Source organism: Cynocephalus volans, chromosome 11 (assembly GCF_027409185.1).
Source record: "Cynocephalus volans isolate mCynVol1 chromosome 11, mCynVol1.pri, whole genome shotgun sequence".
Classification (NCBI taxonomy): Eukaryota; Metazoa; Chordata; class Mammalia; order Dermoptera; family Cynocephalidae; genus Cynocephalus; species Cynocephalus volans.
The window spans coordinates 5,632,333-5,659,280 of record NC_084470.1 but is presented as its reverse complement, the minus strand read 5'-3'; the positions used below and the strand labels follow the sequence as shown (position 1 = coordinate 5,659,280).

At 40.9% G+C, this 26,948-nt stretch overlaps 1 protein-coding gene across 1 annotated transcript in view; it reads left to right on the top strand.

The window, feature by feature from the left end:
• Positions 1-207: 207 nt before the first annotated feature.
• Positions 208-26,948, top strand: part of STK17A (serine/threonine kinase 17a) — a 33,449-nt gene continuing 6,708 nt past the window's right edge. The window contains exons 1-3 of the mRNA XM_063115104.1: positions 208-520; positions 9,289-9,501; positions 17,816-17,960. Of these exons, the coding sequence (XP_062971174.1) occupies positions 318-520; positions 9,289-9,501; positions 17,816-17,960 (561 nt within the window). The 5' untranslated portion in view covers positions 208-317. The remainder of the gene's footprint in view (positions 521-9,288; positions 9,502-17,815; positions 17,961-26,948) is intronic.

Here is a 26,948-nt window from a genome sequence, read left to right as displayed (position 1 = left end):
GCCCCGGGAGCTCAGCGAGGGGGCGGGGCGCCGGGACGGGGCGGGGCGAGGGGCCCCGGGACGGGGGCGGGGAGAGGGGCGTGGCGTCGGAACGGGGCGGGGCGAGGGGGCGCGGCGTCGGAACGGGGGCGGGGCGAGGGGCGCCGGAACGCGGGCGGGGCGGCCGCGCGCCCGCCGGTTGCAGTCGAAGCTCGGCGCCGGGGAGCGCAGGTTTCCTGAAGCTCCTCGGGGCGGCGCACGGCGGCCGGCGGCGGGCGGTGACCCGCCGTCTGCTCGCAGCGAGCGGGACGGCCGGGAAGGAGGCGCGGCCGAACACCATGGTCCCGCTGGAGAAGCCGGGCGGCGGGGGATGCTCCTCGGGCGCGGCCTCGGGCTCGGGCGCGGCCGGCGGGAGTCCGAGCGCGCCTTCCCGGCCGGTGGCGGCGCAGGCCCGCGGGCTGCTGACGGAGGTCCGCGCCGCCGTGCGCACCCGGCCCTTCCGGGACGTGTACCGCCTGAGCGCGGGCCGCGAGCTGGGCAGGTGAGCGCGGCTGGCAGCGCGGGGCTCGGCCGGCGGTCGCGGCGGCGGCTCCCGAGAACGCTGACGCCTCCCTCGACTCAGGCCGTTTAGCGGGGGCGGGGGTCGGTCTCGCGTCCCCCGTGCACCGGCCGGCGCCTCCTCAGCCTCCGCGCGGCCTCCTCCTGGCGTCCCCGGCCGGGCCGCGCTGTCCGGGGTCTGGGGCGCTTGGGTCTCTCGCCCTCGTTCGCGGGTCTGGCCCCGCGAGCGCTTCCGCTGTGCCGGGCGCGGGAGGAGCTCGGAAAGCTGCAGGCTGTGGGGTGCTTCACGTTCCGTGTGGCCGAGAGGCCGGTGGGGGGACGCCTGTGGGGTCGGGGGACTCGAACTGGAGAACGTGCGGAGAGGCTGTCAAAGGCGCTGGCTTCGGGGTCAGACCGGAGGTCAGCCCTTGCCCCTGCTGTGTTTGCCTTCGGGTGTGACGGGGACCCGCAGCCCCGCGTCTTCGTCCACAAGGTCCGTTCACCGGCAGCACTTGCTCCACGGGGCCTGGACCGCGCACCCGCTGTCCCGGCGCACAGCTCCCCACGAATGTCCCCCGTTGTCGCCAACATTTGTCATGCCTGCACTTAGCACCGTGTTGTGATGGGAAATGGCCTGACAGCTATGACAGCCTTCAGCTGGGGTCTTGGCAAAAGCATTGGTTACAAACAACGTTAAAAACGTTGCTTTACGAATACTAAATTGTAGAGGTTTTTTTGTTGTTGTTTTTGCCGGGGAACCTACCTTAAAAACGTCTTACTTATTCCACATGGTGTAAAAAGGATTAACACCTTTCAGGAACAAGATTTACTTAATTGTGCTAGGCATTAATTGACTGGATCTCTGCACCCTCTCGTTATGACAAAAGGAGACAAGGGAGCCGCTGACTCAGGTAGGTATCGTAATTCGTGGAAATTCCAAACATTCTGAAGCAACTGACGACTTGAAAACGTTTTTCCATTGTTTGGTTGAGTTGTCTGGCTTCATTCCTCAAAAGAGAAACGCGTAACAAAAGTGGAATATCTTCGGTGGCAAGCACTGTCTTGCAGACTTTATAGTGAATGATTAGATCTGAGAAGCTGATTTGCACCCTACCAGGTGTTACGGTGCTAATTCCTCCAGGAATGTTTCTTTCAACTTTTGGTTTAAGCTGTAATTATAAAATCAGCTTGCCTGTAAGGTTTTTTTTTTTTTTTTTTAAGGTTGTCATTTCATCTACATAACTTTTTTAATATAAATATCTTTATAAAAGGAATATATCCTGAAGCAGCAGAACAATGCAGTTAGATAGATACTTGATGTAAGAATCTGAAACTGAAAAATAAAATTAGTCTATTTTTTTCTTGTTGGTCCCCCTTTTCGTCACCGATGAGTTTAATACAGTGGTTAAGAACATAGGCTTTGGAGTCAGTCTAGAATCAAGTCTTGGCTCTTACTAGTTTTGTGGACTTGAGTACAATTACGTAACCATTTATTGCCTAATCAGGTTGTTGAGAATTAAATGAAACATATCTATAGACTTAAGGCTGTGCTTTGCCTAGGGGAAGCACTCGATAAGTTTTATTTAAATGTTAACCAAAAAACAAAATTAAATTCTGCCAAACCTCAAAATATGTCTAATATCTCTGGCGAAAGTAATGAAGTCTTGTTGGAAAAGATATAGGAACTGTTTAGAAGTCTCAGGAAGTAAAATTTCTGTTTTGTTTTATAAACAAGTCCTTGTTTAAGGTTTTTTAATTGTGCCTATGTATTATGGTTTTAACATAGTTGAGTGTGTTTATGCATGATTTTTTTCTCTGGTAAGATAGTAAATTCTGATGTAATTCTAATATCGTGCTGATATGGAACTTACAAAATTACCTGTGTTATGTTTTAATGATGTGGGAGGAAAAACAGATTTATTCATTTTATTCTGTGGACTTTCATTTCCTAAAATGTGGAAGGGATGTTAAGAGTTAGTTATTTAAACAAAACGATTTCTTTCAGGTGTTACTATTATTTTATCAGAGATGTAAAGCTTTCAACAAGATGACTGTTTGAAGAGAATTTTTCGAATGGTCAATATTGATTCCAGAGTAATGATAGGATGTGATTGTTGATCGTTTTAAGAAATGTCACATACTTTCACATCTCCAGCAGAGTTCATAGCAACCTAAATGTGGGTAAATATATGATGTAAAAACTTTTGTTGCTTGAAGCTTGACTTGTTATTCTTAAGGCTTGTTACCTTTCTTTGAGTCAGGATGTGTGCCAGTGTAAACCACACAGGTGATTTTGTTACTGAGGCCCGTGAGAGAAATGACCTTGACTTCTGAGGATTTTTTGGCGTTGATTTCTCTTGGAGTTTTTCCATAATAAAGGAACAGAAAGATGTTTCTAGACATTAAAAATTACACTAATTTCACATCAAATGATTTGTCTTGCATGTGGTTTTATCTAGTCCTCAATTTAACATTTTAAAATATATTCATAAATTTTATCCTAAAAAAAAAACTTTTTTTTTTTTTTTTTTTTTTTGTCTTTTTCGTGACCGGCACTCAGCCAGTGAGTGCACCGGCCATTCCTATATAGGATCCGAACCTGCGGCGGGAGCGTTGCGGCGCTCCCAGCACCACACTCTCCCGAGTGCGCCACGGGCTCGGCCCCTAAAAAAAAAACTTTTAAGCCAAAGAACATTCTTCATATTTTGACTTACTACATACTCAGAGTTGAATTTTCCTATGGTAAAAAAAGTTATGAATAGGAGTTTCCTGCTGGCACAGGTACTTCATAAATGTATAGGCTTTACAGTTTTCCAAGTACTTTCACACACATTATCTATTAATTCCCAACAGAAGCCTGTTTGTAAAGCCCTATTTTTCTTATGAGAAAACCAAGACAAATTGAGTTTTGTGAGAGACTGCAGAGCTGGGAAAGCACTCCCATTACACTACAGATGTTCCTCAAAGAATAATCTGTAGTGTATCTTGTCACTAGAGCAATTTCCATTGGTTTTTATGAGAGCGTATGTTAATGAGTTCCAAATTGGAACAAACCCTATCAAGCTTCAGTGTCATTTAGTTCCTTACCCAGTTGGGCCTTAAAGTAGACAGGGACATCCTGTCTCATTCTCTTCAGAGCAGCTGGGGTAACAGGGACAAGAAAGGATTTTTGTCAGAAAATAAGAGAATGTTCAAGCTGAAAGGGACTCAGAGGTCACTCATGGGTCTCTACACTTAGGGTCAACAGATATTTTATAATTTTTGTTATTTTCCTTGATCCTTTCAAAAGTAAGGAAGACAGTCTGTTCTGGGTCTTTCTTGAATGGAACTTCTTTACATTTAAGATATCATGCCAGTGCTGTGGAGCAAATATTGTACTTACATACTAAGCATGCAAGGTGCTACCGTGGGTTCTGGAAGTTATTCCCAAATGTTACAGGTCAGTCACTGTCCCCTTTATAAGCAAGATGACTTACCACTGGAAGATCTTATGGGGAATAACATTTGAGCTGAGCCTTAAAGAATGGATGGAATTTAAGTAGCGTGATGTAAGATACGCCAGCCATTGGCGACAAAACAAGGTAGAAAAATTCAGTAGACGGGCCGGCCCGTGGCTCACTCGGGAGAGTGTGGTGCTGATAACACCAAGGCCACGGGTTCGGATCCCTATACAGGGATGGCCGGTTAGCTCACTTGGGAGAGCGTGGTGCTGACATCACCAGGTCAAGGGTTAAGATCCCCTTACCGGTCTTCTTTTAAAAAAAAAAAAAAAGAAAGAAAGAAAGAAAAATTCAGTGAAGAGAGAATGGCAAGTAGCTGATACATCAAATGTTATGTGGTTAAGTTTCTGTACAACTTTTATTTAATGAGACAATGAGAACAGTGTACATACTCAATGTGCTATCGGATATATTGCCGTGTGCAGGGTACTGTGGAGATACAAAGATGAATAATAAGTGAGGACTTATTATAACTGGAACTCACAGTGTAGCACAGTGTAGCAGTGACAAGTTGTAACCTGTCAGACTGATATAAATAACATAATAAAGATATAAACAAAGCTCAATTACAGATTTGGGGGAGAAAGTCTTGTGTTGGGTTTTGGGCAGAAGTTTGAGGGGCCTTTCTTGGTAAAGAGAATCCCATTTACTGGATGGGTTCCAAATGTAAGTTCAAGTGTTGAGTTACAGGCAAAGGTGAAAAATCTGTTACTGTTTTTCACATTCACCCAGTACCCGTATTGAAAATCTAGACATCATCCTCAACTTTCACCTTTTCCTTTTCCCCTCATCTCTGCCTGAACGCAGTCTGTGAGGAGGTGCTGCGGAATCTGGACCTCGAATGTCTTTTAATTTTATTCTCTCTTGCCAGTCTCCACTGCTGCTTCTTGAGTTCAGGCCCACTACCTTCAGTTATTTCATTGGCTTCCCAGTTTCTAGTTATCACTTGGCAATTCATGCTTCTCACAACACTATCAGAGTTATCTTTTTAAAACAATTATGTTATTTTAAGAATTCTAACAGGTGCCCATTTTAACCCTGATAAAGCCCAAACTCCTTAGCAAGTCATTGCTGCCTAAGATGCTCGCTGTGCCTTCCTGAGCGCTGTGATGGGCACTGGTAATGCAAAGATGGGTGCAACTTGGCAACTGTTCTTAGGGAGCTCAGGCTGGTGGCCGACTCAAGTGTCACTTCCTCTTGTTCTAATTGTTTATGTGTCTTTCCCACCATTCTGAAGTGGTTTTGAAATGTATTCATTTCTGATATTTACCTCAAAATGTTTAATGAAAACCTGAGTTTGTTCATAATAACGAAGTGAGATGAGTGAATAATTCTGAAAATTATGACAACTATGTGTTCCAGGAAGAAGTTTGGCTTTTAAGATGTACAACAAGCATCCTATGCCCTAGGGACCTCATCAGCCCTAAGTATTTTTATGTAACTATGGCCCTTAGTGTCAGAGAAACATCTTTTTTCTTGAATGCTTTGTAGAAGCCTCAATAACCTAAAGTTAAAGGTTGAGATATAGTCATAATTTTTACCATGAAGCCATGGTAACTATGTTGGAAGCCTTCTGGGGCATGAAATTTAGGAAGCTCTGTGGCAGTGTAATACTGAGTGTGTTCACTGGGACCCTGTGCCTTGAATGCTGAACCTCATGTTTCTTTGTTTTGTGTGACTCTACAGAAAGAACAGCTCCAGGAAATCTCTTTTTATCTCCTCTGACTCCTCCTTGGGTGGCTTTGAGGGTCTCCCTCCCATCGCACCAGTCATTTAGACATAAAGGCAGTTCATGATCCCTTAAACCACTGTAGTCTGCTGTCTTACTGTCAGTTTCAGTGGTGCAGGTATGCAGTGTCAGAGTGATACTGTGTGGAATAGTGTAGGGGTTGGCAAACTATAGCCAGCCACATATTTTTCTGTGGCTTTTGAGCTAATAGTTTTTACATTTTTAAATAGTTGAAAAAAATCAAAATAAGAGTAATATGCATATTTTGTGATATAAAAATCATATGAAATTCAAATTTCAATGTCCATAAAGTTTTATTGGAACCTAGCCACATCCATTCATTTATTTTTTGTCTATGGCTGCTTTCACTCTGCGACAGTAGATTTGAGTAGTTGCCACAGTGTCTCTACCTACAAAGATACCTACAGAGTATCTGACCTGCAAAGCCAAAAGTACTTACTGTCTGCCCCTTTACAGAACCATTTGCCAACTCCCAGCATGATATAATGGAAAGGAAAGAATAAACATAAAACTGTAAAGAATACTTCCAACAAAAATGAAGATGTCTGTAGTCACTGGTGTGGGAGGAGAGCTGTGGGCACTGCCTTCTCGTACCTGCAGGAACGGGTGAGGAGCGTGGTGGCAGACAGCATGAGTGCAGGGAAGAGGCCCTGAATGTAGCAATGGCTGTTCTGTAACAGGGTTCCCAGAATTCACAGGTTAGTGACATGTGTGAATCCAGTTCTCTTTTTGCTGAATCCCTTGTCTTCCCATCTGGCCCTCAGAAATATACTTTTAGGCTAGATAATAAATGGCATTTTACTTACTGTACGGTACTGTGTTGCTTTGAATTTTAGGTGTGGCAACAAACATTTGTATGTTTGATGTAGGAATACTTTGAGAGGGTGTTCGACTGAGTCATTTCTAATTTACCAGGAACATGTTTGCTGTCAATTATATGTTGAGGTTTCATTTCAGATCAGTTTTTTACAAATTAAATTTTCTCTTTTTTTGAATCTTCTGACGTACAGGTATGAAAAAATTAAATTACTTATGTTTTTTGTTAGCCTAATGATATTTTTGATAAAAGAAAAGGAGGTATTGGTCTGTGAATATGAATATGTTTATGGTTGAATCTCTCTAGTATCTGTAGAAGTCTTTCATATTTCTATGAACAAAAGTATACTCATCTGAATAAGGGTGCTGTTAGATAGTTAGCAAATTGAACAGCCATAGGGCTATGCCTAAGGATTTGTCATTCAACATTTTTTATTACTAATGGTAATAAAATATAGAGGGCGTGAAAATCATATTTGTGGTTAATAATGACTGGGAAGAAAGAATTAGTGCTCAAAATTATGTCAATAATCTAGAATACTGGACCAAAACCTAGAAGTTAGAATTTAGCAAGGCAAATTAAAGCCTTGCTTTAACTTTTTAGAAAGCATTTTTAAAATACAGTATGAGGATACTAGCTTGACAAAAACTCAAGGGGGAAGTAATTCATTTACCAGCCCAATATGAAATATGAAAAACCTGTCAAGTTTTTTAGCAAATAATATTAGTTTGTATTGTGTCAAGATCAACAAAGTAATAATCCTTAACACTTCATTCAGATTATACCAGGAGTGGTTGCTTCAGACTTGGATGGCACATTTTCTGATGAGCAGTAATAGTGAGGGGGTCAAAAAACCTTATGGGGATGAGGAATGATTACAAATTGGGAAAGGGAAGTGAGTGGCAGTTAACAAACCGTGTTCACTGTGCTCAGTATTGTTAGACTGTCATACGGAAAAGAGTGGGGTCTGTGTGGTAGTGCTCAGCACAAGACTCAGACTACAGCTCTTTGGTTGAAGTCAGGTTCAAGTCTGTAGTGATAACCTTGTTAAAATAACATGTGCCCAGCAGTGGAAGAGAACAGTGGAAGAGATTACCTCATAGTTTGAAAGTAAACATTGACATTTGACATTAGTACAAAACTATATGATTTCTAAGTTGCCTTCCAACCCAAGGATTCACTGGATGTTTACGGTGATGGCTGTACAACTTTATGTGACTAATATTTTATTGAGCATTTATTATGTGGGACAAGTAGCATGCTAAGCAATTGATATGTAGTATTAAATACTTGAATTCTCACAACAACCCTGTGAAGTAGATACTATTTGTGTCCTGTTGTACTGATCACAAAAATGAGACTTAAAGAGGTTAAGTAACTTGCCTAAGATTATGTATCAAGTACCACTTGTGGGGTTCAAGCTCACATCTGTCTAATTCCAGAGTTCATACCCTTAATCAATATGCTATATGGATTCCCCTGTATGACTTCCTTACTAGTTTAATGACAAATTGTAGTGTTGTATAGTGACAGATTGTAGTTCAGTGTGTCAGTTAATGCTTGTATCTGTCTCTATAGGAAAATGAGACCTTTCTAGCTGATGCTGTAGTTACAGTGATACCGTATGAATGAGATCTTAAATTTTATAATTCTGGAAGGTGATAATGTTTTTTAGAGTCAATTAGTGACAATAAAATTCATCATATTAGGAATTCGCATGACCAATTACTATTAAAAAGTCAAATGGCCTTTTTTAAGCGATAAATCATTTTATGTATGAATGCAGAATAAGTTATTTTTATGTATATGTGCAAAAAATGTCGGCTTTAATATTTGGTTATACTCAGAAGAATGAATTTTACAGATTTACATATTATGTTTTATTTGAGAAATCTATAAATCTATAGATGTAGCCCATATAAATTCCTAAGTGATATTGCTACTTTTTAAATTGAATATGAGCCAAATTTGACTATCCACCAATGGGAATAGTATCCCATACTTATCTATGGGGGATACATTGCCAGATCACCAGTGGGTGTCTGAAACTGTGGATAGCACTGAACCCCATATATATGAGGGTATTTTTTAAAGTTTGTAGGGAAAATGTAATTAAAAGATAATACAAATCTTTCCACGAACTTTTTGAAGACCCCTTGTACTATGCATGAATTTCTTTTTTCCTTCACAGTTTCATGGGTAGAAGATTCATTCTTACTTAGATCATAGTAACCTCAGCATATGATTTTTTTTCTTTCCTTGTGAAGTTGAGAACTTTCACCTTTTCACTAAAGAAAGCACATTTTGGCTTCTCTTTGGCATATCTGAATTGCCAGCGTCACCACTCTTGTGCTTGGGGGCCATTACAAAGTAAAATAAGGGTTCCCTGAGCATTGTGATTCTGCAACAGTGGGTCTGATAACCAGGACTACGTAAGTGACTGACAGGTGGGGAGCACATGCTGTGTAAATATGTTGGACAAAGGGATCATTAATTGTGAGAGATTCTGTCGTGCTACTTACAGTGGCACATTTTAAAACCTATGAATTGTTTATTTCTGGAATTTCCCATTTAATATTTCCGGGCCACTGTAAACTGTGGAAAGCAAAACCACGGATAAAGAGGGACTACTGTATTTGGGAATTTTATTAAAATTTACAATGGCTGGTAATTTGTCAACTTTAACAGTGAATGTTTAATTCTAGGGGGAAATTTGCAGTGGTGAGGAAATGTATAAAGAAGGATTCTGGAAAAGAATTCGCAGCAAAGTTCATGAGAAAAAGAAGAAAAGGTCAAGACTGTCGAATGGAAATAATTCATGAGATTGCTGTACTTGAACTAGCACAGGACAATCCTTGGGTCATTAATTTACATGAAGTTTATGAGACTTCATCAGAAATGATCTTAGTTCTGGAATTGTAAGTATTGCCCTCCTGGAATTTGTCTGGTTGGTAGTCTACACTTCCTGTACAGGACGCCACTCGTCCTGTGATGATGTTCCCTTATTGATTTGATGTGTTCCAAATTTGTGAGGATGCACGTATGTTAGAGTTTTCATTTTCATTCTTTAATAAAATGCTTCAATAATAGGGTAAATTTATGTTTTTATTAGAGGCATTCTTAAGAAGGTAAATGATACCAAAATAATGTTAAAATAAAAGACATTTTATAATCCCTTACATGTTCTTATAGTCTGAGTTAGTAATCTCCTTTCTTTTAAAAACAGTAGTCTTCATTCTTACCGTGGTTTCAATTTGAAAAAATAAGTGGGTACAGCACAGTAAACAGCTTTGGAAAATGAGTTCTTTCTCCTTAAAAAAAAAATCGTGTTTTCCTCTCTGCTTCTTCTGCCAAAGGAAAAGCCTTAAAACATCAATAAACAAAACAAAATAAAAAGACAAACTCAGAGAAAAATAGTTCTCATATCCGGTCAGCCAAAATGGTTAAAATTTCTATAATATATAACTAGATCTTACAAATATATGCAAAAATAGAAACCTCCCAGTTAAAAAAAATGGACAAAGAATATGAAGAGAAATTCCTCACAGACACAGATGTAGATGTAAATTGCCTATACACAAATGAAAATACTGATTCTTTTAATTTTCGTAATGTAAATGAAAGAGTAAGTTGTCAATTTCTCCCATTGGATTGGCAAAGATTATAAAGAAAAGCCATGTTTATTGATTGAACCATCTTATTTATATTACAAGTGGTAGTATTAATTGACAACACTTCTGGAGGACAGTCTGGACTATGTGTCAAAAGCCTTAAAGAAGTGTACCCTTTAACCCAACTGTTTCACTTTTTAAGTTTTTTCACAAGGAAATATCAGGCAATTTTACAAAATATATTATAAAAATGTTTGTTGTAGCATTATTTATATAGCAAAAAGATACAAGTAATCTAAATGTTTATTAGGAAGGAGTTGGTTAAGTAAGTGATAATGCCATAAAATGAAATACTGTAAAGTCATTAAAAAGCTAAGGTGAATATAAATGTATTAAATGTATAAATGATAAAAATTATATAGAAAAGACTTAAAATATTAACCAAAAAAAAGTGTGTTATAAAATAATACGTATAGTGTTATTTTGTTTCTATTTAAAGGTTTACATGTATAGAGGGTAAAGTCTGGAAGGCTAACATATTGTGTCTTGATAATTTAATTCAAGAGTATTGTGTTCATATATTTTAATTCAGTAATTTCACGTGTAGCAATCCTTTCTAAAGAGATAATAAAATGTGACCATGAGAAGCACGAAAGTGTTTGTCACGGTGTATTTTTAACTCATAGTAGAAGGAATAGCCAAAAATGGTAGAATAGTTAAAAAGTAGTATATATGATTTATAACTCAATGAAGTTTAAAAAAAAAATAATTGTTTAGGAATTTTGTATATAAGCCTCTTGCCTACCTAGAGTTTTGCTTTTTTCAGTTTATTTTGGAGAGGATCAGATAGAATTGGAAAGTGGTCTAGAAAACACCCTGGTAAATATTATTCTCTGGCTGAAATCCCCTTCTTCCTCTTCCATTCTTGCAGGACCTGCTCTTCAGCCTTCGACCCTTGGCTCTCTCAGCCCTTGCAGTCTCCCCGCCAGCTCCTGCCTTTTCTTCCCTTCCCTTCTGTAGTAGTTCTTGTAACTCATCTCTTACCGGCACCTCATGTTACTTCCTTCTTCCTCTTGGTATCTCTTGGCAACTCATTCACTTGTTTGCAAACTGGAATCCATGCTGTGTGTCCCTCGTCCTCTGCTGCCACACGTTCTTGGGAGGACTTGAGCAGTTTTTGACCTGCTCAGTGCAGTGTAGGAGTTCCAGCCTCAGCTGGGCTTGCAGTGTAGCCTGGCAGTTCTTGACCTGATCTCTCATCGTGTCCTTTTAAGACTCCGCAGCCGCCCAGGAGCTAAACACTGCCTTTACCACACGTCACTGTGCCACCACTTCCCACCTGTTATTAGAGACCTGGCCTCCTCTCCCTTCATGGAGAAGACGAAGCTGTCACATGCGGGCGCTCAGCACCCTGCCTCCCTGCTCTGCCTTCACTGCTTGCACTTCCCTTCTGTCCGAAGGTAGAGATTGAACTCCTCGGTTCCAAGGCAGAAACCTTTATTTTTGTTCTTCGGTTCTCTTTCTTTCTCTTCCAGGACCTGTGTTCTGTGTTTTAATCAGTTGTGTAACCTCGTTTAGAATTTCAGTCCCTCTTCCTATGGTGGTGGTTCTCTCTCCGTCTTCTGATATTTCAGTACCTTCTGTCTTGAAATTCCTTTTCTCTGGCCTTGATTCTTCTTAAACAATCGTCCTGCCTTTCTCCTTTCTTTACTAACATATTTCTTAAAAGAATAGTTTGAATTCACAGCTTTCCTCACCTTCCAGTCAGTTTTGTTCTGCATCATTGATCTATTCATCTGTTCGTGTGCCAGTTCCCCGTTCACTTTTCAGTCTAATGCCATCTGCTCTTCTAAAGCTTTCATGAGGTCACCAGCCATGTTTACCAAAATCAGTCTCTTCATTTTAGTATTCATTCTATTTCTTACTGTTTAAATACTTAATATTATACTTTCTTTCTTAGAATTATGTTCTTCCTTGGCTTTTGCAGCCTATTTTTTTAAATCTTCTTTCAGAACCTTTTACCCTATTCTGCCATGTAAGTGTAAATGTTCCCCAGAGTTTTATCAGTGTTACTTTGTCATACATTTATATTCTATGCATGTACCTCATATAATACCTTTGTGGCTTCAGCTATTATTTACATGCTGATTATTTTCAAATCTTTGTCTCCAACCTCAGCCCGTCTCCTAAGTGCCACCTGCCTACTGCGTATACCTGTATCCAACTGCAGATTATTTTCAGTTCATTATCAGTACTTCTGCATTTCCCTTTCAATGCCTGTTTTTCTTTTGTACCCATTTTTGTTGGTATTTCCCTTTATTAAATTGCTCAAGCTAGAAACCTGGAAGCCGTCCTTAACACTCGAGTCTTCCCTTCATCCTCCCCTGTAGCTTCTTAGCTGATCACTCTAGCTTCTCCTCTAGGACATCCCTCCTGCTGCTGTTAGATAGGTAACAAAAGTATAGGTGTGATGATATTATTTCCATGTTTAGAAACCTTTGGTGACTTCTGTTGCTTCAATGATCAGGGTTTTAGAACCAAAATTAGTATGATTTGGCCAAAAATTTTTGTGTTCTACTTTTAGTTTGAAGAGGAAGTCTTAGAGATACACTCTGGATACTTAGATATGAAAACACATCGATAGATTGTTGTCATGGAAACAGGCAGGTTGTGATCCCTATATTGGCTACGCATTCCTGAAACACTGGCCATGTGCCCTAGATGTTAATAGGTGCTGATAATACAGAAGTGAAGATAAATAAGCCCCTTTCCTGTAGGTGCTAAAAGTCTAGCAAAGGAGATAGATATAAATGATTGCAGCAGTGTTAGAAGAAATTTTTGTTAGTTGCTGTGTGAGCACGGATGAAGTATAATAGCCACACTGTATTAAGCATTTACTGTATGCCAGGCGTTATGCTAAGTCTTTGAGCCTGCTTTATATACATTAATTATATGCTTTGTACAAACTGTTTATAAATTAGTATATGCTTTAATATATGTTATTTATATATTTTAGAACAAGAACTTATATATGAGAAAAAAAACTCAGAGAAGTGATCAACCTAAAGTCACACCACAAGTAGCAAAGCCAGGATTCAGTCCAGGGGTGTGTGATTCCACAGCCTCTGTGCAGCTTTAGTCTGCCTGCGAGGTTAGGGAGGGCTTCTCGGAGAAAGAGACTTAGAGCCTTATGTATTATCCCATCATTGCCTTACTGAGGATTTTCTGGATTGTTTTGCCCTTGTTCTCTCTGACTTCTCTTCTACCTCAACTCCTGCTAGTCCTTCTGCAACCTCACACCCTACATTCTAGGCACACTGTTTTCCCCAGCATTTCATTGTCTTCTTGCTTGTCTTGTTTATGGCCATCGTTGCCTTGGTTCACCTATAGAAGTGGCTTTTAAAAAGATTTCTTTTTCTTTCTCTCCCTCCCTCTCTCTCTCTCTCCTTCCCTCCCTCCATCCTCTTTCTCCTCTCTCTCCTCTTTCTTTTTTCGTTTTTATTTATTTTTCTTAGCATCTGGTCGGTACAGACATTGAACCTTGGACCTTGGTTTTTTTTTTTTTTTTTAAAGATGACTGGTAAGGGGATCTTAACCCTTGACTTGGTGTTATCAGCACCACACTCTCCCGAGTGAGCCACGGGCCGGCCCCTGGACCTTGGTTTTATCAGCACCATTTTCTAACCAAATGAGCTAACCAGCCAACCGAATTTTTCTGTTTTTAATCACTGGTTTTCAGCAGCTTGAACTGATGTGCCTTGGTTGTATTTGTGTTTATCCTGCTTGAGGTTCATTAAGCTACTTGGATCTTTGTGTTTGTAGTTTTTATCAGATTTAGAAAATTTCCAGCCATTATGTTTTCTAATATTTTTCTGCTCCTACTTCTCTTCTTTCCTTCCTTCCATTACAGTGGGTTAATCTGTTTGATATTGTCCCACAGGTGCCTGGCGTCCTGTTTATTCTGTTCAGTCTTTTTTACCCCTCTCTGCACTTCGTGTTGGATGTTTCTATTGCCATGTCTTCACAGTCACTGATTCCCCTTCAGTGTCTGATCTTCTGAAACAGCATCCAGTCAGTTTTTCACTTTGGGTACTGTATTTTTCATCTCTGGAAATTCCATTTTCTTTTCATATCCTCCATCTCTCTCCTGGTTATGTTCATATTATACTTAAATCCATGAGCATCTTTATAATACTTGCTTAAGGTCCTTATCTGCTGGTCCCATCATCTATGTCACATTTAAGTCTGTTTTTATTGCTTTTCCTATTGGCTGTGGGTTGTAATTTGTGGCATTTTCAGATGTCTAGAAATAAGATGCCATACATTTAGAATGTTATGATGTTGAGTAGATTTTATTCCATTAAAGAATGGTGAAGTTTGTTTTGACAGGTAGTTAAATTATTCATGGATCAGCTTGGATTGGGCTGGTCTGAGGCTAGTTTAGTCATAGGACAAGGGATGGCCCTCCAAGAGGGGAGGAGATCTGCTGATTTCCTTGAGTGTTTGGAGTGTTTTTTCTACTCCAACTGAACAAAATTCAAACATCTGACCCTGTCCTCTGTGAACTCTGGGAATTATTCAGCTTATAATTTCCTGGAAGTTCTTTGTCTGACCTTGCAGAGTTTCACCCCATGCATGTGCATAGAAGTGTTTTGTCTAAGACTATTATAGTACAGGTTGAGTGTCCTAAACTAAAAATCTGAAATCAGAAATGCTCCAAAATACAAAACTTTTTGAGCACCAACAAGTCGCTCAAAAGAAATGCTCATTGGAGCATTTGGATTTCAGATTTTCTGTTTAGGGATCGTTTTAGTCCGTTTTGTGTTGCTATACCAGAAATACCTGAGACTGGGTAATTTATAAGGAAAAGAGGTTTATTTGGCTTACAATTCTGGGACAGCTGCGTCTGGCACGGGCCTCAGGCTGCTTCTACTTATGGTGGAAAGTGGCAGGCAGCCAGTAGATCACATGGCGAGAGGAAGCAAGAGAGAGAGAGGTGCCAGGGTCTTTTTAAGCAATGAGCTCTCGCAGGAACTAATAGAGCGAGAACTCACTCATTACTCCCCCCTCCCCCAGGGAGAGCATTAATCCCTTCATGAGGGACCTGCCCCCATGACTCAACTAGTTTCCAGCACTGCCACATTGGGGATCAAATTTCCACATGAGTTTTGGAGGGGACAACACATCCAAACTCCATCAGGGATGCTCAACTGGTATATATTCTGCAAATATACCAAAATCTGGAAAAATCTGAAATCTGAAATACTTCCGGTCCCACGCATTTCAGATAAGAGATACTCAACCTGTACTACTAAGCAGGTTTCTGGAGATCTCTCTCTATGTAGCTCCCTTCTCTCTGGTACTCTACCTGCAACTTCCAGCTGCATTAGCCTTGCCGAACTCCCAGTCTCTCTTCTCAGTTTAGCAAGGGTGCTGTATTCCGCTTGGCTTCCTCCCCCATCCTGTACCACTGTCCATAAATTGCCTCCAGGTAGGAAGCCAGGGAGGTGGAAGACTCACACTATTTGTTTCCCTCTTCTCAGGGACATGGTCCTACCTTGTTCTCTTTTTCTTTTTTTCTATTTTTTTGGTGGCTGGCCAGTGTAGGGAACTGAACTCTTCACCTTGGTTTTACAAGGCTATGGTCTAACCAACTGAGCTAACTGGATAGCCCCCTCTAATGCTGCTTTTTTTTTTTTTTTTCTTTTTCATGATCCTACACTGCCTGTTGTTCTAATATCTGAAAATAGTTGGTCATATACTTTGCTAATTTTCTTGCTGTTTGTAGCCAGAGGGCAAGTTTCGTACCATTTGGCTGGAGGGGGCAGTCGCTCTTTTATGAGTGTTTTTCAGACCTGCCCTCACCCATGTTCACTGTGCCAGGGATGTGCTCTTATCATTTCATCTGTGGACTCCTAGTTGTCCTTCAAGGCTCAGAATAAATGTCATCTTTCTAAAATCTTTTTTCCCTTCCTTTCCCATTAATTACGCAATTTCTAAGTTATCAAATCACTTGATATAATTTCACATATACACATTTATGCACTAATATTTGTTCTTAAAATTATCTTTTATTTTTTTCTCCCCTCCAGTGCTTGGAGTCTGAGACATACTTATTTGTAATTTATCTTATTTGTAATAGGACATAGCACGGGGCCTAACACATTTGATTGATTTTTGTTTAATTTGAATAGTGAGAAAGTAAAGATCCAAACCGGGCCTCTAAGCAGGATTTAAATGGTAGTTTAGGTAGGAAAAGGGGTGTTTGGTGTCTGAGGTTAGAAGCTACGAGATAGCCAAGGTTCAGGTAGCCAGAGAAACTCGGTTAGTCTTTGCCTCTAAACATCAGTTATGTGTCTCTGGATAATATTGGTCAAAAGATACTGAAGTTCTTAATATTTTTTATAAAAAATTTTTTTGTTAATTATTTTGTTAAAAGTTCTTGAATTAATTATTTTGTAAAATATTTTTGGTAAAAAGTTATATAAACTAACTTAGTTTCTGGGTAATTTAAAAGTACTAGAAAATAAGCACTGCCAGAGTAAGATCCCATAATGTAGTTGTGGGAATCTTGCTATCGTTAAGGGCAGGCACAGCAAAGCTCTTTCAGTCCTTGTCTAGCCCCCACGTGAAGGAGGCGCTTTGTGGGAAATAGTTGTTGATGTTCTATGTTTTCTGTTACCATATTTGACAATGCTTTTAACATCTCAGATTGTTCTTTAGTAAAGGTGGTTCTATTAGTTAATATGACCATTAGTTTAGTTAGTGGGCAAAGCTTACATTTAAGCAGGATACAGTTATATAATTGCACATTGTACCAAGAGGAATGTAGTCTTACTGATCACTCAAACCTGGCTTTTAAAACTTATTATAATAGTCTGCATTTGAAGTACATCCTTGAAATTTTTCAGAAAACTGTACTTTGCAGTATATTTTGTGCTTATGTGAACTACTTCACTTGTTGAGAAAACAGAGAGCAAACCCTTAGTTAGATCAAGAATACTTAAACATCATAGTGGAAAGGACTAATAATAAATTGCTTTTAAATTTTACATAAAGAAATCCTTGTATTTATGAAAACTGACCTCTGTTGAATTTTATTTCGGATGTTAGTAATGAGCTGAGAGACTTAGATGACAGTAAATTGTGATTAAGAAACTTTTTCAGGGCCGAGCCCGTGGCGCACTCGGTAGCGTGCTGCGCTAGCAGCGCGGCGACGCTCCCGCCGCGGGTTCGGATCCTATATAGGAATGGCCGATGCACTCACTGGCTGAGTGCCGGTCACGAAAAAGACAAAAAAAAAAAAAAAAGAAAAGAAACTTTTTCAGCCAAAATGCAGTTCTTTGTTTCAGTTGAGAAACATAGTTCTGAGTGTTACTGGCAAATTGTGGCCTGCGTGTGCAGAGGGGCTTGTGATTGTACATGACATCATGGTATATCTCTAGCTGCTTTGGACTGAGTTGCCTCAGCTCATAGTGAATTTTGCTTCAGGTCATCAAATCCATGTTAACGGTATACAGTACTGCCAGACTGTCATTAGTTTACTCTTAGTTTTGTTGGTAAGTGTTCACCATTTCCTTTCTTATGAGTTATATGCTACTTTAATTTTGTCTTTCTCTAGTGCTGCTGGGGGTGAAATCTTTGACCAGTGTGTTGCAGACAGAGAAGAAGCCTTTAAAGAAAAAGATGTTCAAAGACTCATGCGACAGATTTTAGAAGGTGTTCACTTTTTACACACTCATAATGTAGTTCATCTTGATTTGAAGGTAAGATTTGAATTAATTTATAGTATTGAGATTGCTAAAAATGACACTCCAGATGTAAACTACTTAACAGTGATTTATTCAAACGTGTATGAAGTTTGTGTGTTTTATTAGGTAACAAGAATATTAGAATTGAGTCTTGACTCTTACCCTCTAGCCAGTGTGTTTTAGAAAGATAAGTAATATTATAGTGCTAAAAAAAAAAAAGGAACTCAGAATATTGCTGGGGTAGGTGAAGTCTTTCTGGTGGAAACAGTGCTTGAGCTAGACCTTTTTAAAAAGTTGGGATTTAGATAAGTAGAGAAGAATAGGATGAAATTACCTCACAAGAGTTAAGGAATACTTGTGATATGTGTGGGAAAAAATAAATGGAATAGTTTCACTGGAATTGAGACATCAATGAGGAGACATTGTAAGTTGAGAAAAGGCCAGATTCCAGGTGTTTTGAAAATGTCACGAAGCGGTAGATTTTTGAGCACCACACTCTCCCGAGTGAGCCACAGGCTGGCCCGAAGCAGTAGATTTTTGAGCAGGAGTATTTGAAGAACTGTTTTGGAGAATTAGGCAAGCAGCAGGAAAGAGCCAGTCTCTGTCCTCAGCTCTTTCAGAAGTCCTGAGGCTCACCCTGATTAGACCAGTGTAGATCATTGTGGAACTAAATAAAATAAATGAGAGAATGGAAAGAGATGGGAGTCAAGCAGATTTCTAATTTTAAATTGTCAAAGAAAGAAAGAAGGGGAGGAGGGAAGAAAGAAAAGCAAAGGACAATATATCAGTTATGATCTTTTCAAATGATGAAAACGCCGGCTGAAACGAGGGAAAGCAAAGAAGGAAATGCTGTTGGTTGATAAATCCAGGGATAATTCTAGCTTCAGTTACGACAGTAGTCAGGGCTCAAGAACTGTTGCCAGTGCTCAGTTTTTCTCCAGCATTTAGCTCTGCCTTATCTCAGGATGGCAGTGAGATGTTGGTCAATGTAGGTGCTGCCACATTAGCCTCACAACTCTGCAGAGACTTAGCAGGAAAGAGCCCTTGGTCTCTGTTCAGGCCTCTTTGAGAAGTCCTGAGGCTTACTCTGATTAGACCAGCTTAGATCAACTTGGAACTCATACGTGTGCTAGGGGGTGCAGAGCTTTGACTGGCCAGGCCAGTGTCATCAGTGTCAGATGTTTCAACCCTGGAAGGCTAAACTCCTCCCCTGAGTCCCAACTTTTACATGGACTGAGAGTGGGAAGGAGACAGATGGATTCTCAAGTCAATTCTGAAAGAATAGAGAATGGGTGCTTAGGAGGCAAATGGTAAATGCCCACTATGAGTATTCTTAGTATTATTCCTTCAGGCATCTGTAGTAGAAAAGTTTAAGATCCTTTTTTATTTCTGATGATTATTTGCATATCAAGTCTAGGTGTGGGTGTAGGAAAATGTAATAATCCTCAAACATTGAACATTCCACAGTGACTCTAGTTCCTAGTGTTTATGTCACTTATAAAGATAGCCTTATCAGCCAGAGGAAATGGGGTTAGGAAGGAAGGTAGCCTGAGAAAACTGAAGCCTCCGGACCCCAAAAAAGGCTTTCCCATGCTGAACTGCAGCCTCATCTCACTGCACATCATCTACTGATCTGCGCTGGCCTCTGCTGTAGTGTGACTCGAGCAGCAAGTAGATTTTTTATGGCAGTGGTTCTCCAACTCTGATGTGCATTGAATCACCTAGAAGGGCTTCTTCAAACAAATTGCTAAGCCCCAACCCTAGCGTCTGATTTGGGGTAGGGTCAAGTGATGCTGATACTTTGGGTTCAGGGGCCACTTTGAGAACTACCGCTGTATGGCATATATACCATAATACCTTATATATACATCATACTGTATAAATAGCAGTGCTTAATTATTATTGTGTGAATGAACACTCTCAAGGAAGAGTGTACATTGTGTGTATTCTGGAGCTTGACTACTAAGGCAAACTTGATAACGTCCCATTTGAAATCAGGGGGAAGGGTAATAGAGATTCCTTTAAACACTAGTTTCCTACTGAAAAACACAATGGAAAGAAAAGTTTGGAAACTTTCTTGATCTTTTCTGAAAGGTACCAATTTAAATTCATTTTATAAACAGTTATCTTTTCTCAAAATTAATTAACTCATTTTTTAGTACTGTGGCTTAAAATGGACAGTGATGACACAACAGCTGTATGGCAGTTACAGTGGCATTTTTTTGAAGGCAGATGTGGATGTGTGTGCACCCAGATGTAGTCCCAGGATGTTAATTATTAAGTGGCCTAATGTTAATACTGAAGATTACCTGGTTAAAACCCTTTATAGCATGGGTATGGGAATGGGGGCTTTGCTTTTTTCCCCTTTAGTCTATCATATGCATAAGAAGTTCAGAGGTCCTTGCTGCAAGAAATTTCCACCTATATTTCCCTCGGGGATGGACCAGGAAGAGATGGTTTCCACAGTTCAGACTTCAATAGTCTCATCCTTTTAAGAAGCCTCATTTAGTATTAGCCATGCATGAGAATTTCCAAAAGAAATTTGCTGTAGCATATTTCATGTTTGGCTTTATACTCTTAACTTTGTGAAATTATATATATATATTTCATTATGTGCTACTAGTTTTATGACATAAAAAAGACTTTTAGGAACAGAACTCCAATTTAAATAACATTGCACCTGTAGGAAATGAGCTTTCAGTTTATGACAGCTCAGTTTATGACCATTATTCGAGAACTAATTAAGTAGCGAGTCAGACAGGTTGCTAACACCATGTATCACGGATCTTTGATGTTACTTGAAAGCAGTCAAAGGTGAATATTAAGTTCTTGAATACCAGGTTTAACTGTGTATTTACACAAGGAAATTAGATCCCTTTCTCCCCAATGCATTCAGTATAAATCATATTTCTTTATCTCCAATGCACTTGGTGTGGAATTGTTTCCAGATTTAATAGAAGCCTTGATGACGATGATGGGCCTTTGATGTTGGAAACTGAACTCTCCGTGTTTTCTAGATCCAGAGGAACTAGAAGACAGGGGGTCTGAAGGGTTCGCAGCCTTTCTTTTGCTCTCACCCTCCTCTTAGGTCCAATCAGACGTGTCTCCACGTGAGCTGCTGGAGTGCGGGCAGGACCGATGGCTATGAAAAGGTCATTTCCAGTTGACGTCTCAAGAGCGTCTCCTGTCATGTATCTTTGACAACCATCTGTGCAGTGGGAGTTGATGCTTATTATGTCCACTCCCTGTCACTAGAAGAGCTCGAAAGGCTAAGCTATAAAAAAAGATTATTTTCCCACACTGCTTCAAAGCTAAACATATTTTTTTATGTTTTCATTCTGTGAAAGTTGATAATCCAAATATATATGGTAACTTTGAGTTAGTAAGCTATTTAGTCTCCACTCTGGTTAAAATGGGAAATTCCTGTCCCAGAGACAGAACTTAGTTAGAAGTCAGAATAACTATTGTAGTTGCCCCTGTAATAGAGATAATTGATACTATGGGAAATACATTATTTGGCTTCAGTGCAGACCCCAAACGATCATTTGCCAAAAGATTGGTTCACTGAGGACTCTTAGCCAAATAAATTGACCATGGAAAATTCTTTGCAGACTAGCAGAGGCAGATTTAGAAATCACAAAAGTGTAAGTAAGTCCACAAATATAGAAAAGACACACCATGATTAAGGAAAAGCCCATTCATTTAACATGTAAAATGTTGCAGAACTGACAGATCTGAGAAACAACTCTAGTAAGTGAGAACAAACCTAACTAAAAGTCCCAAGTAGTCTCAGTAATTTGATGAATTAGTCATTCTGTATAGTGGCCTGCTTTTTTCTTTAGCCAGGGGAAGGACTGACAGGGAAATCCAGTCTTAAAACCCAATGCTCTTTGCCTTCAAATGGTCTTCTATTGGTTTGGTCTTTCATTAATGTTAGTGTAGGTATTCTATCATTAACTTGTCCACGCTGTTATGTGCATGGTTAAAAGTGGACTAGAAGTTGGGACTCTCCCATTTGAAGTTTAAATTGAATCACTGATAGATTAAGCATCAGTATATATTACTTGAAAGCTAGGATGGGATGACATAAAAATACTTGTGAACAGTTTATTAAATTAATTTAGACAGGATTGTTAACTTATTTCTTTAACCAGGGTTTTAATAAAAATTTAATTCACTAGAACGTTCATTGCCTGATAAAAATGTTCTTTAAAACCATGTCCATGATACTTTAAGCCTTATTGAGCAGGTCGATCTCAATTTTACAATGGTCTTAGCCACTAAATCTTATCCAGTAGTGATTGTTTAGCAAATGTTCAATGGATTGTGTACAGAGATGAAGATACCAAAATAAAGAAAAAAGTTCTCCGAGGAGCAGGGACATAAGCCTGCAGAAAGACCTTCCTGTAGCCGTTGTCTGTCTGAGGACCATCTGCACATTTGCTGTTCTGTTCTACTGTCATTACCTCTCTGTTGACTGACATTTCTTCTTTCGCTCCCTTTCCACTGGGGATTCATGCATTTTAAATACAATTAGGTATTGTGTGTCACAACTGTTTTATCATGACCTGAAATCCCTAGAAATAGGAGGTTTTACTAAATAGTAAATGGTTAGGTACTTATCTTTGTTTTTGACACATATATTTGTGATTTTTGGAAGTAGGTATGTTTCCCCATCAGAGAACGGACAGAGATTATAGTCCTGTAACTGTATTTAATTTTATTTAGAGGAGTAAAGTCTATTTTTAAAAATAGCTATGGTCAAAATACAGCACAATTAGTAGAGGCCACATAATAACCATCAACTGTGAAATTCCATGAAATAGCTCTGATTTTATGAGAAATGTGTTTTTTCTAACAACCTCTCTCTCAAATGTTTAACTTCCTTTTCAAAAAGTCTCTCACTTTGGTGTATCATAGATGCATGAGACTGGGCCTAGATTTCTAATACAATAACATTTTAATAATTTGATCACGCTAATTTAGGATTTATGACATTACCACCAAACCAGTTAGCTTTTGCATGGTAACTAATGAAAACATTTCGCAGGGAATGTAAAGTGTAAACACATGTAAGGGAAAAATATTTACTATTTTAAGGAAACAAATGATATTTAAAAACATTCCCAGACTGTGCATACTAATCACAAATGAGTCTGAAGATTTGGTGAATACTTCCCTTTAGCAATATTTCCACTTGTCATTTTGTATGTACTAGAAGGGGCAAAACATGTTCAATGATGAATGTGTATCATTGAGCCAAAGTCCTCCCATTGAATTTGCCTGGATGATTGGCATTTCATTGTACCGTAGTATTTTATTAATGCGCTAAAACTAAAATTGCCTTGAATAGTCTGGGGACTCATAATCATGGTGTTAGGTTTTTCCTGAAGAAGTAGTTAGAAATTAATTAACAAAGAAAATGTGCCCTGCCTTCTGCCATTTTCCCCAGAATAAGCCCTGTGATTCTTGTCTCCCTCCCCCCATTTCTTCTCCAATCTCATTTTCCTCTCCAGTCTCACCACTTCTAACTCTTCTGCCTTGTACTCTTCTCCACCTACACAGGATTTCTTGCAGATTCTCCCCTGGTAGCTTGTCCTGGCTTCAGGGCCTTTTACTTGCTCTTCCTTCTGTCTAGAATGCGCCCTGCCCACCCCATCCCCAAGATACTGTGCCACGGCTGGCAGGCTGGCTGGCTGCTTCTTAACATTGTCCTCTCCTCCCTCAAATGTGCCTTCTCTGACTCTCACTCGAAGAAAGTTTGCACATCCCTGGCATGTGTCCTCTTCCCCACACTGCCTGAGGTTGTGTTATTTATTTGTACCTATTTGTCCCAGTTAGAATGTAGGCTCCAAAAGAGGGAACACGTCTTGTTTTCTGTTGTTCCCTAGGGCATAGCTCAGTAGGCCATTCAACTTTTGTTAAATAAATGATGAGATCCTTTTCTCCTTCACGGTCTTCTTTCATATCTCCTCTGTAATTTTCCAAGGCAGGGTTAATCCCTCTTATTTATTGCCTGAGCACTTTGTATGTACTCCTGCCATAGCACAGTGCACAGCAGAGTGAGTTGAGCCCGATAGGTTCATCTGCTTTCTGATTATGAACTTTCTGACATGAAGGACTTTTTATTACTAGTTTTTATAGTACCACCATTCCTGATACAAAATAGACACTATTTCAATTTTTTAAAATAGTTTTGTCTCTTCTGTTCATTCACCCAGCAAATATGTGTGCTGGGTACTGATCACTGGTGACAACACAGTGATGAGTACTGTGGCTCCTGTCCTCATGAAGCTGCAGATTCTTCTCTTTCTCTGTTCCTGAATTCAGACTTTGATAAAGCCACAAGCATTTTCATAATATAAAAGGGTAGGATGTATGGTTGTGTAGAAGTAAGACCCTTGTAAAGGGAGGGACCATTTATGCCTCGATTTCCTTTTACATATTGCCGTCCTTCACACTGTTGAAAATCATTGTAGTCTGCTTCACTGTCACCCTTGGTCTTCCAAGTTGACACTAGAAAGATGTCCTAGGTGGAGGGAATACTATATACAAAGACACTTTTGTGAGAGGAACCATGGCAAGCATGAGAGACTGGAGAACGTCCTGTGAGACTCAGGTTCACTGAGCCGAAGGGAGCGTGGCATGTGATGAGTCTGGAGTGCAGGGCAGCAGCTAGACCTGGTGGGGTTTTGAATACTACATCAAGGAGTTAGGAGGTTAGCTAAGAGCAGTGGGGAATGATGTAGGGTTTAGGTAAGGGGATAACCGGTCAGATTTATATACAGTTGTCCCTTGGTATTCATTCCAGGATCCCCTGCAGATACCAAAATCTGTGGATGCTCAAGTAGATGATATAAAATGGCGTAATATTTGCATATAATCTCCTTACGTCCTCCCATGTACCGTAAATCACCGCTGGGTTCCATACAGTACTTCATACAGTGTAAATGCTATGTAAGTAGTTGTTATACTTTATTGTTTAGGGAATAATGACAAGGAAAAAAGTTTGTACATTTTCACTGCAGACGCAATTTTTTTTTTCCAAATATTTTTGATCTGCAGTTGGTTGAATCAACAGATGCAGAACCCACGGGTACGGAGGACCAACTATAGTACAAAAGATCCTTCTGGTTGCAGTGTGGGCAAAATAGATCCTAGCAAACCATTTAAAACGGCATTGCAATTGAACAAGAAAAGGTGGTAGCTTTGATTAGTTTTCTGTAGGTGGAGAGAAGTAGACAAAGTCTAGAAGTGCTTAGAATTTAGGATTTAAAATCAACAGGATAAGGTGAGATGGTAGCTAAGTGAAGGAGGATGGGCAGACAAAGGAATGTCAACTGTGGTTCTTAGTGTTCCCTCCTGTCTTGGTGGATGGCCCTAGCATTCACTGAGATGCCTGTGACTGACGTGTGGAGAATCTGACTTGGCAGGAAAATATGATTCTAGTTTTGGTCATGTTGAATTTGAGGTGCCTTTGAGAAATCAAAGGGGAGATAGATATCAGGTAAGCAATTGGTTGGAGAGGTCTGAAAGATAAAAATTTGTGAGTCATAACTTACCAGTGATAATTAAGCCTTGGGTGCAGACAGATTGTACAAAGTGAGAGTGTGGAGTGGGAAGAGGAAGGAGGAAAGGGCATCAGGACCACCCTCTGAGAGACCCAGCACCCAGTGCACCACCTCAGGGAAGGCAGGCCGTAAAAGGAGGGAGGCAGCAGCCAGAGAGGGAGCAGGAGAGCCAGGGCAGGGTTTTGTCATAAAAGCCAAGAGACAAAGAGTACTTAAACAAAAATGACCAACTATGTGAAACACTGCTAAGATAGTGGTCCAGAATAAAGCATTGAAGTATCACTGGGTTCTGTGATTTGGACGAGCGGAAGGGGAGAACGGAAGTGCAGGGGGGGGGTCGAGGACGAGCAGAAGGGGAGGGCGGAAGTGCGGTGGGGGGGGTCGAGGACAAGCGGAAGGGGAGGGCGGAAGTGAGCTGGGGGGGTCGAGGACGAGTGGAAGGGGAGGACTGTAGTGAGGTGGGGGGTCGAGGACAAGCGGAAGGGGAGGACGTGTGAAGTGGGGGGGTCGAGGACGAGCGGAAGGGGAGAACGGAAGTGCAGGGGGGGGTCGAGGACGAGCAGAAGGGGAGAACGGAAGTGCAGGGGGGGGTCGAGGACGAGCAGAAGGGGAGGGCGGAAGTGCAGTGGGGGGGTCGAGGACAAGCGGAAGGGGAGGGCGGAAGTGAGCTGGGGGGGTCGAGGACGAGCGGAAGGGGAGGACGGAAGTGAGGTGGGGGGGTCGAGGAAAAGCAGAAGAGGAGGGCGGAAGTGAGCTGGGGGTCGAGGACGAGCGGAAGGGGAGGGCGGAAGTGAGGTGGGGGGTCGAGGACGAGCGGAAGGGGAGGACGGAAGTGAGGTGGGGGTTGAGGACGAGTGGAAGGGGAGGACGGAAGAAGTGAGGTGGGGGGTCGAGGACGAGCGGAAGGGGAGGACGGAAGTGAGGTGGGGGGTCGAGGACGAGCGGAAGGGGAGGACGGAAGTGAGGTGGGGGTTGAGGACGAGTGGAAGGGGAGGACGGAAGAAGTGAGGTGGGGGGTCGAGGACGAGCGGAAGGGAAGAACGGAAGTGCGGGGGGGGGTCGAGGACAAGCGGAAGGGGAGGACCAGTGACCATTTGCTTTATACATCAAATGAACCACAGTGTTCTGGAGGAGACAGAAATAGTTCGCTGAAGAATGGGGTAAGTTCGCCCCGTGTAGGATGTGCTGGGGCAGACAGGGGCAGCCATGAGCCCTCCCTGGAAGGGAGAGTGGGAAGGTCAGGGAGGACTTTATAGGGTGACTGATGAAGATAATTTTGTCAGGGAGAGAGGGGAGAGGGCTTCCTGAGCAGAGGCAGCACATGAGCAGAGACATGAGACATGGGAGTGTGTTCTTGTTTAGGGTACAACAGTGGCAGGAGATTAATCTTGAAAAGGCGACATGGGCCAGATCATACAAACTCTGGGTGCTG